The 14,750-nt window shown below is 37.0% G+C and overlaps 2 protein-coding genes across 2 annotated transcripts in view; both read left to right on the top strand.

Annotated features, from left to right (window-relative positions):
• Positions 1-11,016, top strand: part of sspo (SCO-spondin) — a 149,044-nt gene extending 138,028 nt beyond the window's left edge. The window contains 3 exon segments of the mRNA XM_051682192.1: positions 3,519-3,649; positions 5,718-5,868; positions 10,677-11,016. Of these exon segments, the coding sequence (XP_051538152.1) occupies positions 3,519-3,649; positions 5,718-5,868; positions 10,677-10,699 (305 nt within the window). The 3' untranslated portion in view covers positions 10,700-11,016.
• A 1,847-nt stretch (positions 11,017-12,863) lies between these two features.
• The window catches only part of LOC127431505 (potassium voltage-gated channel subfamily H member 2-like), a 285,270-nt gene continuing 283,383 nt past the window's right edge, over positions 12,864-14,750 (top strand). Inside the window, exon 1 of the mRNA XM_051681945.1 lies at positions 12,864-13,584. Within this exon, the coding sequence (XP_051537905.1) occupies positions 13,509-13,584 (76 nt within the window). The 5' untranslated portion in view covers positions 12,864-13,508. The remainder of the gene's footprint in view (positions 13,585-14,750) is intronic.

The raw sequence follows: 14,750 nt of genomic DNA, 5'->3' as shown, positions 1-14,750 counted from the left end.
CCTACATGTATACACTGATTCCAATAAGATTAGCTTGTGCGGTAGCACACCTCATATAGCAATGGACTTTGGACTCAGAGGACCACAGTTCAAAACCAGACAAGAACTCAAGCTGACATGTGACACAACAGAGACATAGAAGCAACATGTAATGACGTGATTGTTTCAGAAAATGTGCTTTTCATTTTGCTTCTGCATTTTAAAACACTATCGGTTAAGGGTAAGGATGTCTGTTTTGCTAAACTCTCATTTCTCTCTTTGGACACTATTGGTTAAGTTTAGGGTAAAGGTTTTTGGTTGGGGAGGTACATTTTATTAAAACCTCCTCCTAAAATTCACCCTAAATACCTTGTCTGATTACAACCTCATTTCCCTTGGTTTTGGCGCCCCCTGCTGGACATTTCACTTAAAGTGCAGCCAAACGTGTTATGAAGCATGTAATTTCAGTTTTGCAAAAACTTTGCAATGCTCACATAAATTTCATGAGACCAGGCTGGATAATTCGCAGTAACTGTTGAACTTCCTCAGCTGGTGAAGGGAGTACAACCTGTGCTGGGTCTTTTTCACAATAGAGTCAATGTGGATCTCCCACTTCAGGTCCTGTGAGATTGTAGAGCCCAGGAACTTGAATGACTCCACTGCTGCCACAGTGCTGTTTAGAATAGTGAGCGGGGTCAGTGTTGGGGTGTTCCTCCTAAAGTCCACAATCATCTCCACTGTTTTGAGCGTGTTCAGCTCAAGGTTGTTTTGACTGCACCAGACAGCCAGCTGTTCAACCTCCCTTCTATATGCAGACTCATCGTCATCTCAGATGAGGCCGATGACAGTGGTGTTGTCTGCAAACTTCAGGAGCTTGAAAGAGGGGTCCTTGGCGATGCAGTCATTTGTGTAGTGGGGAGAGCACACATCCCCGAGGAGCACCAGTGCTGATCGTATAGGTGCTGGAAGTGAATTTCCCCAGTCTCACTAGTGGCTGCCTGTCCGTCAGAAAGCTGGTGATCCACTGACAGATAGAGGTGGGAACAGAGAGCTGGGTTAATTTAGTCCGGCGTTGGGACGATGGTGTTGAAAGCTGAACTGAAATCCACAAAAAGGATCCTCGCATATGTCTCTGGTCTGTCCAGATGTTGCAGAATATGATGCAGTCTCATCCACAGACCTGTTTGCTCAATAAGCAAATTGAAGGGGATCCAGAAAGAGTCCAGTGATGCCCTTCAGTTGGGCCAACACCAATCTCTCAAATGACTTCATGACCACAGACGTCAGAGCGATGGGTCTGTAGTCATTAAGTCCTGCGATCTTGGGTTTCTTTGGGACAGGGATGATGGTGGAGTGTTTGAAACAGCAGGGTACTTCACACTACTCCAGTGATCTATTGAAAATCTGTGTGAAGATGGGGCCAGCTGGTTGGCACAGGCTTTTAGACAAGTGCTTTCCTTGTCTACTGTTTCCGGAAAACCCGGCACATATCCTCTTCACCGATCTTAAGTGCAGGATATGTACCAAGAGGGGGAAGAAGGGGTTTGCAGGAGGTGTTGATGTTTGTGTTAAGAGAAGGTCAGATTGGGTGTGGGGTGTGAGACTGGGCTTTTCAAATCTACAGTAAAACACATGTCGTCAGCCAGTTGTTGATTCCCTCCAGAGGGGGGTGGTGTCTTGTAGTTAGTAATGTCTTTCAGGCCTCTCCATACTGATGCAGAGTCATTAGCTGAAAACTTTGTCAGTGTATTTTTGGCTTGATTTATACAAGATTTTATCCCCACTTCTGTATACATCCTCTTTGGCCTGACGAGGCTGCCTGAGTTTTGCTGTAAACCATGGTTTGTTGTTGCTGAATGCTAAATAAGTCCTAGTAGGAATGCACATATCCTCACATAAACTGATATATGATGTTACAATATCTGTGAGCTCATCCAGATTGGTGTCTGCAGCTTTAAAAACACTCCAATCCGTGCAGTCAAAGCAGGCTTGTAGTTCAAACTCTGCTTCACTGGTCCATCTCTTTACAGTCTTTACTACAGGTTTAACTGATTTAAGTTTCTGCCTGTAGGTTGGAAGAAAATGAACGAGACAGTGATCAGAGAGTCCCAAATCTGCTCTTGGGATGGAGCAATATGCATCCTTTAATGTTGTGTAGCAGTGATCCAGTATATTTCTGTCTCTGGTGGGGCATGTAATGTGCTGTCTGTATTTTGGCAGTTCACGGGTGAGATTGGCTCTGACTTACAGTCAGATAAAAAAGTGAAAATAAATATTAAAATTAATCTCACACTGCATGGATGCTTTTAAGAAACCAAGAGATTCTCATTAATGTTCGCTGAACTGGAACACTGTGAGCCGCTCGTTGAACTCTTAAAGAGACGGTAACCTTTTTTACTTTTTATCATTTCTTATACAAATGAATATAAACTCAGTGTTATTACTTGTACATGTTATTTCAAACAGTGATTTTCAACAGTTCATATGATTATTATATCAATTCATGATATAATATTAATTAATATAATGTAGAATTTTTGTATTTTTACAAAGTATAATTTTGATTATAATAATGATGACAAATCAAGATATAAATATACACTTTCACATACTTTTTTCAGGACAGGTTTTGTTCAGTTCTATTTCTTGTTCTGCACCTGATTAGCCTGAATGTAGCTCACTATTTTTCTTATAAAGATATATGAACAACTCTTATTTAAACTGAGCATTTATATTGTGTATTAAATAACTATTTTGATGAGAAATTCTAATGAGCACTTTGCTAAAAATAAAAAATTCAGAAAATAAAAAATTCTGTAATCATTTGTCATTTAATAGTTATTATATCGAATCGAGATTATATTGAATCGTGAACCTCATGTAGTTTATCAAACCGAACTGATAGATAACATTGTCGCATCCCTATTTTTAACTGTAAACCAAAAAAAGCACCATTAAAAGTGTCAAAAGTAGTCCAGACAACTCGTGTTATATGCCAAGTCTTCTGAAGCCAAACGATAGTTTTGTGTGAGAAACAGACCTAAAGTCATTATTCACTGAAAATCTTCTACTCTGCTGTAACTTTCAAATCTCATTCGCACTTTGCATATTTCAAAACGCATTTGGTCTTGTTACATGCGAGAACCAATTATCAGCAAATAACTTAAAATTCAGTCTGTACCTCACACGTAGCCATCATATAGGTTCAGAATACTTTGAAATATGACAAGTCATATCATAAAAAAGAGACTACTTTTAAGACAATTTTTTGGCCTTTTTGGAGCATGGCAGTATAAATCATCAAAACATCTCCTTTTGTGTTGCACTTAAGAAAGAACATCATATGCATTTGGAACGACATAATAGTGAATAAATGAGTGGAACCATTCCTTTAATAACAGCAATCTCCCAAATTAAGTTTCTCAAAGTAAAGTCACCACAAAACCTTTCACTTAGCACATGCTATCTAAAGATAAGAAATTACTTTCTCTAATCTCATGTCCCATTTTCTCCTGTGAACATCACTTTCTCGTCTCCAGAGGATCCCTTTGCCGAGTGCCATCATTACACTGAGGTCAGAAACATCACCAAAGGTGACTGTCGCCTCGACAACGTGGAGGTCAGCTTCTGCAGAGGGCGCTGTTTATCCAGAACTGATGTCATTCTTGAGGTGAAACATTTTTATTATTGGCCCTAATGTGTATTTTGGTAAAGAGTATTGTAACTATTATGTGATGCTAAAGCTCTTTTGTAAGTCGATCTGGATTTAATCGTCCACTAAAAGGAAATGTGTAAATCTTATATTGTCCATATAATGTTACATTTAATTCGACCAGATTTGTGAAAAGATTTCTGTGTGTACAGATTTGATCAGATGAGTATGCCATACTGTTATATTATGTACTTAAAGGGATAGTTCACCCAAAAATGTTAATTCAGTCATTTTCTCACCCCTGTGTTGTTATAACCCCATATGACACTCTCTTTTTCTTAACACAAAGGGAGAAATTGTGAAATAATGTTGTGCTCAGTGATGTCATACAATGGCAGTTTATGGTGACCACCTCTTCAAGCTTCAAAAGAACACAAAAGTATAATTCAGAAGTCTAATAAATTATTCCATGAGACTCATGATTGTTATGAAAGCATACAATAAGTATCTGGTGAGTAACAAACCTAAATATAATGTATTTAGTGAAAATGTTCACTGACCATTGATCTCCTGTGTGCGTTCATGATAGACCATGAGAGCAACAATTCACGCAGCACCCACGCAACATTGGGGCGTTCAAGCGGAAACTTGTTTATCTAAAAACGGGTCCTCCACAGTGATAGTGACAACAGAACACAACACATCTGCACACAAAACAGAGAACAGAACTTATTAAACATGTCTGAAGAGTTTGTAGTCAAATATTTGATGCATTTCTATGCCCAGCCTTATTTTTTTGAAAGGAGTACTAGGAAATCAAACAGAAACATAGAGGAGGCAACAGGACGCCACAGTCACACCATATCCTAAACTGATGGCAAACAACACGAGATAAAAGGTATATTTTCTATGTTAATCAGTGCTTTTGTCCTAACCAGCAGTGATGAGTGACTGTACATTCTATCGATCGCTTATTTTCTATTTTCGGCATCGCACGGGTAACTCCGTCCACTGTGAACTGGCACCAATCCAAAAACTTTCCAAAAAAATAAGGCTGGGCATAGAAATGCATCAGTTCTTTGACTACAAACTCTTCAGACATGTTTAGTAAGTTCTGTTCTCTGTTTTGTGTGCAGATGTGTTCTGTTGTCACTATTGCTGTGGAGTACCTGTTTTTAGATAAACGGTTTTCGCTTGAACGCCCCAATGTCGCGAGGGTGCTGTGTGAACTGTTGCTCTCGTGTCCTATCATGAACGTGCACAGGAGATCAATGGTCGGTGAACATTTTCACTAAATAATACATTATATTCATTATGTTTCTCACCAGATCTTATCGTATGCTTTCATAACAATCATGAGTCTCATGGAATAATTTATTAGACTTCTGAATTAAACTCTTGTATTCTTTTGAAGCTTGAAGAGGTGGTCACCATAAACTGCCATTGTATGACATCACTGAGCACAAAATTTTCTCACAATTTCTCCCTTTGTGTTCAGAAAAAAAGTCAAATAGAGTTATAACACAGGGGTGAGTAAACAATGACTGAATTTACATTTTTGGGTGAACTAATCCTTTAATAATAATCCTTGATATACTGACAAACTGAAACACCAAATTTAGCTTTGAATATGTTCTCCGTTCTTAATTTGTGTTTAATCAGTGTGAATTTTTCAACTATTTTAAAACATGTTTGAAATGGAAACTTCTGTCAAGTTGCCATGGAAACTAGAAACCAGTCTGATAGGTCCCCACACTCCGCCTTTAACACAAAAATCGCACTTTTTTTTTTTTTTTCTCGTCTTCACATCTGCCCTCCTCGTTTTCATCTCTCCTAATGGGCTCACGTTGGGCTCTTTCTCCAAAGCATTTCTGAGAGCATGCACTTAAATTATCCCGTGATTCCTCTCCATCAAAGAGAGAGCGGTCATTGCATTTAAGCAAATGTAGCGTGAAGACAATGTGGATTGTTATCTATCAGTTTCACTCTTCCTGTAACACTTCCTTGTTTTTTCTGTCTTGCCTCACTCATCTGTTTTGGCCTCTGGTAACCTGTCTAACTCTCTCTCTGTCTGTCTATCTCTCAGGAGCCTTACCTGCAGGCGTTTTGCGACTGTTGCAGTTACAGGCTTGACCCGCATAATCCCGTACGCTTCCTCAGCCTGCAGTGTGCCAGCGGAGACATCGAGCCTGTCGTTCTGCCTGTCATTCACAGCTGTGAATGTACCAGCTGCCAGGGTGGGTAATGCCAGGGTAAACAGCGGGCACTCTCCCAGCCGGATTGTAGGTTCTGGTTTCTCTGACATGAGGGAGTGAATCTTCTCTTTAGTTTGCTCGGAAAGATTGACACATTGTTAGTACACAGCGGTTTATGAGGAAAAATACACAGACAGAAATGTTTGTTTTTGAAAAAAAAAAAAAAAAAGTTTAAGCTCAATCGACAGCATTTGAATGTACCACAAAAAATCATTTTGATTCTGTAATAATAAGAAAAATAATAATTACTCCTTTCTTTTATTTAAATGTTTACATGATTTCGATTATTATGCATGTTCACTTACAACCTTTTCTGTGTAAAGTTATATCCAGTTTTACAATTGTGTTGCCATTACGACGTAAAGCCGTAAACCTTGTAAACGATGATTTCAGCAACTTTACAGCTCAAATAATACAAAAAATACTTTTTAGACCAAATTGTTTTCCTATAAATTTATGTCCGCATATGTGGACAGCGGGACTAAGTTGTTAAATAATACCAAGCTACTTTATCAAATTATTTAATGTTTCCAGGAGTGTTGGTTATTCATGTTTTTGAGACGTTACAGACATTACATCAGAAATTATCATAATTAATTCTGATTTAAAGTAATGTCCAGCATCATCCAATCACTGTCAACCATGTTAAAATAAAATGATACATTATAAATTCTGAATCTATGTACTGATTATCATTGTCACATGTCTGTCAAACATGTTGAGTGATCCAAACATCATCTGCAGCCTGAAACTGAACTTTTGATCAGATTTTAGGAGTGAATACACTTAACTGCATAGAGAGCTATAGGATGCTCCCTTGCTCCCTATTTAGTGAATGACTTAACCTCCAGTGTACTGTCTGTCTGCACTGGTCTCAGAACAGTTAGAAATGCACCTTATGTTCACCCTAACTCCATATAAAGCCTCTGGAAGCAACATGTTTCAGCTTTTAGATGCATCCATTAATTCTCAATGTGATAACGCACAGTAAATATAGGATATTTTAACTGAAACTGAGCATATAGTCCACGAATGTGGTCATTGTGTTTAACAACATGCCGCTTTGTGATAAATAGCTCAAATTTAAAAAATGGCATATCAGATAAAACTAGAGACTCTAATCTTTTGATTCAAACAGGTTTCAGCATAAAAACTTAATTAGGTTTCTTACCAGATGCAGTTTTGTTGGCACACAACACAAACTCCTCCGCGATCGACGCCATGTTGTTTTGTCAAATGACTCAGTGCATCGAAATTAACCTTTTAAGGACAGCACAGTCTCTTGAACTGAGATCAGTCGGATTAAATTACGCGTTGCGTATAGCGAAGCCAAAACAACGTCCATGCGTGTGGACGGGTGGTCGCACGAGAGAAAAAAAAAAGGTGAGTCGAAGATTTGTGGCAATCAACATTATGCCACAAATGCTGTCGATTGGAGATCTGATGGTCTTACAAGACATATGCACAACAATTCTGAAGCTGAATTTCTTACATTTGTTTGACATAAGATTGATTTCGATTCGATTGCAATGTAAAAATATTTAACTACATTAAATGAGATATTATTGCCTTCATAGTCATGTTACAAATTGTACTTAAAAAATAGAGTATGAGCATTTAATGACTGTGTTTAATTATGTACAATTAAATAATCATTCAATAACAAATCCTAGTGAATCTCAGTCCATTGCACAATTTTGATAAACTAAAAATATGAAAATGTAACAATAATAATAACCTGAAAGGTTTTAGATGAGAGGGTTCTAAAGTTACAAGAAAATATAATAAGACAATATAATTTGTGTGAAAAGAAATAGAGCTCATGTTGGCACTACAGCATTTGTCTGAGAGACTCGTATAGGTCAAGGGGCAACCTCTAATCATTGTACCAAATGTTACAACAGTCATTCAGATGCCTCATGGGGCTGCAATAGTCTCCCAGACAGAAGAAGCACAAGAAACATAGATTGAAACATTAAATAAACAGTGAAGCAAAGTCTACATTGCATGTACAGCATGTTTTAATTAGCAACCCATGATGCTCCAAAGTCCAACAGAGGTGTCTCTTAAATCAAAATAACTTTTTGTAGGGGCCTGGGTAGCTCAGCGAGTATTGACGCTGACTACCACCTCTGGAGTTGCGAGTTCGAATCCAGGGCATGCTAAGTGACTCCAGCCAGGTCTCCTAAGCAACCAAATTGGCTCAGTTGCTAGGGTGGGTAGAGTCACCTGGGGTAACCTCCTTGTGGTTGTGATTATTGGTTCTCGCTCTCAATGGGGTGCGTGGAATGTGCGTGGATCGCTGAGAGTAGCATGAGCCTCCACATGCTGTAAGTCTCCACAGTGTCATGCACAGCGAGCCACGTGTTAAGGTGCGCGGATTGACTGTCTCAGAAGCAGAGGCAACTGAGACTTGTCCTCCACCACCCGGATTGAGGTAATTTGTTAATCATATAATGTTAAAATTAATAAATCATTACAAAGACAACAACCTACCGTTCTTTCTGCCATGTTTATTCCGTGCTATTTGACTTTGCCCTAAACTTCCGGCCGGAATATTCCTTTAATATAACTGCTCTGAAATCAACAGCAAACTGGTGTTGAGCGGGTAGAATTCAATGAAGCTGTCAGCTGAGGACATGTGAGGCGTCTATTTCTCAAACTAGAGACTCTGATGTACTTATCCTCTTGTTTAGTTGTACATCTGGTCTTCCACATCTCTTTCTGTCCTCGTTAGAGTCAGTTGTCCTTTGTCTTTGAAGACTGTAGTGTACATCTTTGTATGAAATCTTCAAGCATTGTATAGCCTTCATTCCTCAAAACAATGATTGACTGAGTTTCTAGAGAAATCTGTTTCTTTTTTGCCATTTTTGACCTAATATTGACCTTAAGACATGCCAGTCTATTGCATACTGTGGCAACTCAAAAACAAACACAAAGACAATGTTAAGCTTCATTTAATGAACCAAATAGCTTTCAGCTGTGTTTGATATAATGGCAAGTGATTTTCTAGTACCAAATTATCAATTTATCATGATTACTCGAGGATAAGGTGTTGGAGTGATGGCTGCTGTCTAGATTTGATCAAAAATGACTTTTTCAAATAGTGATGGTGCTGTTTTTTACATCAGTAATGTCCTGACTATACTGTGTGATCAGTTGAATGCTACTTTGGTGAATTAAAGTACCAATTTCCTTCCGAAACAGCAAAATCTGTACATTATTCCAAACTTTTGGCCACCAGTGTCTATATATATATATACACTGTATATATTCCTATTTCTGTTGCAGTAAAAATAACAAAACATCCTTTAAACAAGATACATTTTATTGAGAAGCAAAATAATATAATATATTAAGTCTTGTTTTTGAGAGAAATCTAGCAAAATTTAGGAAGATTTATGCTTGAAACAAGAAAAAAATTGGCCAATGGAGTAAGCTTTTTTTTTTCTCCCACACAGATAATATTCAAATTAAGAACAGAGGATACATGCAAAGCTAAATTTGGTGTTTCAGTATATCAGTTTATCAAGGATTATTATTAAATTAATAATAAAATATAAGGAATCATACAGGGAGTGAATGCCATATGAATCAGATCCGATCTTTAACTCTTTTTACTGATCTGGTTAAATTAATTGTAACGTAGATGGAAAATATATGATTTATGCATTTCCATTTAGCAGATGATTATATCCAGATACTTTTAAGAGCTTTAGCATTGCATAAATAATAATGTTTACCAAAATACACATTAGGGGTGCACAATGTATCCATGGTCAGACAACATTACCATATATATATATATATATATATATATATATATATATATATATATATATATAACAAAATACTATGTTTTATGCTTAAAACAAGAAAAAATTGTCAATTAAGAAAAATGTGTTTTTAAGCATATAGAAGAAAAACAAAATCTACCATAATTCTTGTCAATGGGTAATAAACAATTTCTGTATTTTTTGTTGTGAATTTTGAATACAAAAGGTCTGATTTGCGATCATTGAATTGTATTATAGATATTGGCATTTATATCGCCATCGGTAATCCTGCTGTCTAGATATCGATATCAGCATTGACCATTGAAAAACACATTGATTGACTGCTAGTGCAGATTATCCTATTGTTTTGTAAAATGCAGTATTGCCACTATTATGGCAAAAAATGTATTCATAAAGCATAAATTATGTTGCCATGACAACATTATTTCTCATGCTATAACAAGCACGTTGTAATGAGATGGTGCCATTCTTGTAATGTATTTTGCGTTTCAAACACGCCTAATTGTGTCAGAGTTGTGTTCCCGTCAGTGTTTGGCCATTCATCAATGCGACTGATCTCATTAGCTAATTGAATTGCTGGGAGTTCACTTATAGAGGTCACATTTTTATCGTACAGCATTATGGAACCATTTTATGCAGATTGATATGTACTGTTATGGCCATGCATGAACAATGCTGGTACTTCAAGAGAATGATTTTTAAACTCTTAAGAAGTTCCAGTGAGATCTTAAAGCGGCATTATACTTGCTCCTTTCATCTGTTTTTCATCACTGGTTGCAATTGTGTTGGTGAAATACATTGTACTGTCGAGAACTACATTTGACCAAAGGCAAGTGTGATTATAAGTGCTGACTTTGATATACTGAACAGAATTTTTCATGATGTGTAACTTGTGCTTAAGGCATACGGTGAATCAAGATTCCAGTTTAAAATACTCCCTCAGGCTCCAAATTCTACCAATGTTCATTGCTTTTTTTCCTGCTTTTGCTATAGGGGGAGACCTGTCGAGACGCTGAATGGCCACTGATGAATGGACCGAGCGTTTGGAGAGAAAATGCGTCGTCATCTTGTTCGTTCAGTGTTCTTTATGTAGCTTGTCATTATATGACTGAATCTTTTCTATTTTATATTTTCTAAAGCTCTACGAGATCTGTACAGCCTTTAAATTATGTTATGATTTATTACTTTTCCCAGTCTTTATTATTTTGTAAACCCTGTTGTATTTTAATGGAATATTCTTTATTTTACTAACTCTCTTGATTAAACAAATTCATTAGTATTGCCAAAGACTGTCTTCCTCCTTTTGTCATGACAAATAATTGCTTTAATCAACGTTTGTAGTCATTTGTTTTTAAATTATAAAAGATTTATTGCGATCTCTGTGTTCTGTGTTAATCACAGCTGTTTTTACTTTTTATGTATTTATTTTGTTCCAGCTCATAAGTGATATCTTGATAAAAATAAATCAGGAACTTAGGAAGATATTATATTTTGCATAAAAAATTAAGCCTTATTTGAGAACAAGTTACAGGTTTTTGCATTTTTGCAACACAATTACAACATAATTAAGCACCCCAGATTCCCATTATTCTAATGAGGATAAAAAGCCTATTCTCATTTTTGTAATGCAGTACAATGTTTTTATTTTAAAATCTGCAAAAAATAGAATTAGTAAAACAATATACTTTTGGAATAATATATCATATTATACATAATATATTATACACATTATGTATATATTTCTGCTTTACGATATTGGGTGCTTAACCATCATGAAAATAATGTCAACATGTGAAAAACTGCTGTAAAATATGCCCGATAAATAATTTTAAGATTTACTCATTTACATTTTTTCAACAAATTTCACACATTTAATAAAGTTTTAATTATCGATTTATTTTACTCAAACCTATCGATTTGATTCAGAAGACATTCATTGATCAACTGGAGTCATTTGGATTACTTTTATGCTGCCTAAATATGCCTTTTGGACCATCAAACAACCAGCAGCCTCATGGCACCCATTCACTTGCATTGTATGGACAAACAGAGCTGAAATGTGCTTAAAAAAAAATCGCCATTTCGGTTCTGCTGAAGGAGGAAAGACATACACATATGGGATGGCTTAAAGGCGAGTCAATCATGAGAGAATTTTCATTTTTGGGTGAACTATCCCTTTAATACCGACATTTTGAATATTATCCTTGCTATATGTCCCTACCAACTTTCAGACCAAACCTACGTGCTTGTTTGTAATGTCTTATTTTTATTGAGAATTATATATATATATATATTTGCATTACAGTAGGCAACTGAAATTGTGTGCTTATTTATCATGGGGGAAAAAATATTACAGTGCTAAAAATGTGGCAAAATGTAATTTCTAATTATTTCCTTGTGAATTTGGGGGTCCATTTAACGTTATTTAGTGAGATTCACCCATGTGCTGTGTGATTATATGCAGATAGTGAATGAGAGAGACAGTGAGAGGGATAGATGGGGAGGAGGCTGGAAGATCCCACAGCTGGGATGCTTCAAAAACAGCCACGCGCTCCTGCCTAAATATGGGAAAAAGCGCCGCGCGCCCCCTTGTGAAGCTAGTAAACCCCGTTTCGCGCACGCACGTATAGAGATCGCTTTAAATTTCAAACAGCCACTTTTGTTTTGTTTCTCTTGCAAATCAGGATGAAGTTGCACGATTTTGACGCTGTTGTTGCATTAAAAGTATCCGCGTAAAATCCATATAATCGCTGTCACGTCCACAAGGAGTGCCCTTTGTCTGCACTCGCGTGACGGTCCAGGGAAACCCCACGTCCGTGACTCTTGTATCGACAGTGACGTGTCAAGTACAGTGTGACAGCGCGACAGCACTGAAGGTAAAAAGCAAAGCGCGAACGCACTCCTGAAACTGTCAGGTAAGTTGAAGCAGTATTCAAAAGATGTCGCGTTCAGTCATCATGTACGATGCTCCTCTGGATGTTCGGGAAGTTTCCCAATGCCTTTCATTTGCAACCCGTGATTTTCGTCCGTTTCAACAAAAGCCCAGGGCGTGATGACGTCATCGAGGGTTGGACTGGTCTGCTCCACCTGCGAATGCAAATCCACATGGCACATTTGACAACGGAATGAACGGACTACAGTATATGTCACAAAACGTTTATTTTTGTGACAAGATTTCTTCGTTTTTTTACCCTTAGTTTTACATTATTATTTTTTTTTAATTGAAGTGCTAGTAAAGGCTAATTTGGCTTGTTAATGTAATGTACAGTGCTGCGACCCTGCTCAGTACTGTAAATAAAATTATATTTTTGTGAATCGGTACACGCTGAGATTGTTTGCATTCGTTTTCGTTTTCGTTGGTCAACATCGAAATAGGAGCGCGAGACCTCTGGAGCGAAACGCAACAGTAGAAACGACTCGACCGCTTTTATTGTTCTTCGAAGAATTTTTTCACCAAATGAAAGCAGAGAAGAAAGCTTTTATTGGATAAATGGCGAAATTAGGGCACTTCATTGCCAGAGCGTTACAGTCACCATCCACAGAGTTCACTGAAGTAAATTGTTACCTGACAGAGGATAACATTGTTGTTGGATTACAAATCGTTAACAATCCATTTCGCGCGTTTTGAAACTGGAAACTGTTATTTTGGATAAGTACATAGCTCCTTTTTTCTCCTGAGGGATCGTGGTCGTTGGGATACACGTTGCTGATGCAGTTCTCCAGAGCGCGGGAAGCTCGCGCATCGCTGTGTGGAGCCGCGCGTACGTTGAAAGTGGCGGGAAGGTCTGTTTGAGCTGCAGACACTGCTGGGAAAAGCGCGCGAAGATGCCGGTGCGACGGGGCCACGTCGCGCCGCAGAACACTTTCCTGGACACGATCATCAGGAAATTCGAAAGTCAAAGTAAGTTCGTGTTTATAGACTTAAAATGAAAACGAAAAATGTGTTATTGTACTACTGTCGTCAACAAAAAAGCGCCAAAATGTTACATGGTAATTTTTTTTAATGTATAACGCGAATATTACGCTTCATGCATGTTATTAAATTAGTTCAGTAGCTTAAATCAAAGTACAACCAGCTGATACCATCACGTTTTAAAGATTGCTAATGAAAAAGATGTACCACACATAATAGCTTTAGTGCTGAATCATAACACTTATAGTAGACTAGTAAACAAAATGTAATAATGAAACATTTCCAGAAGTGTTCTGTCTTCTAGATATGCAAAACTGTATTTTTTTGTGTAATTTCTTGGCAAATTACTCGCTTGAAACGAAGCACATGACAAATGATATATATTATAAATATTTAAATCATCTGCACTATGGAAACTGCATTGGGTCTGCTCTTGGTTGCAATACATCAGATGTGATGATTTTACTGCATGCTTGAGTTGCAAATAATATATCTAAAAATAGATTTACATTGTGGACTTGTTGGGTCAATTCTAAACAAAAATTTAATTTACTGTTGCAGAGAATCTTAATTTGGATGCTGAATTTTCTTGTACTCAAATTATTTTAAGTGCACATAATACCGTAGATGTTATTGAATGTAATTTTGTTCTTAGGTAATGTAAAATATTCATATTTAATATGATATTTAACAAGTAATTTTTTTTTCTCCTAGTGCCAAAACTATTGACGTGAATAACTAACATTATTAAGATAATATGTTAGTCAGTCCAAACCAGTAACACCCTTTTCACCACTCCCATCCAGTCAATATAACAGAGGCTTTATTTTAATTGACTTAACATGTGTTTTTGATTCCAGAGTTTATGCTAACATGTGATCTTGAGTTCCAAATTTCCATCACTTTACCTTACAGGTATGGAGATTCATGCAGAATGGAAGACTCTGACTCAAATCTTGTTATTCAACCATCCTCCACAATCTTATTGGCTTTCAAAAAGACCAATCAGTCTCAATTTCATTCTGTCCCAGAGTGGAATTGTTTTGTTTTTCTTTAGCCAAAAAATTGTGCACAAGTCGACATCAATGAGTTACATTGCAAAAAAAAAAAAAAAAAAAAAAGTCTGCATCAAAGACCTGTATAGATGCAGCAGC

The sequence above is a fragment of the Myxocyprinus asiaticus genome, chromosome 41, assembly GCF_019703515.2.
Source record: "Myxocyprinus asiaticus isolate MX2 ecotype Aquarium Trade chromosome 41, UBuf_Myxa_2, whole genome shotgun sequence".
NCBI classification, from domain to species: Eukaryota; Metazoa; Chordata; class Actinopteri; order Cypriniformes; family Catostomidae; genus Myxocyprinus; species Myxocyprinus asiaticus.
The sequence above is the reverse complement of the archived record's forward strand: the minus strand, read 5'-3'. Positions and strand labels throughout refer to the sequence as shown.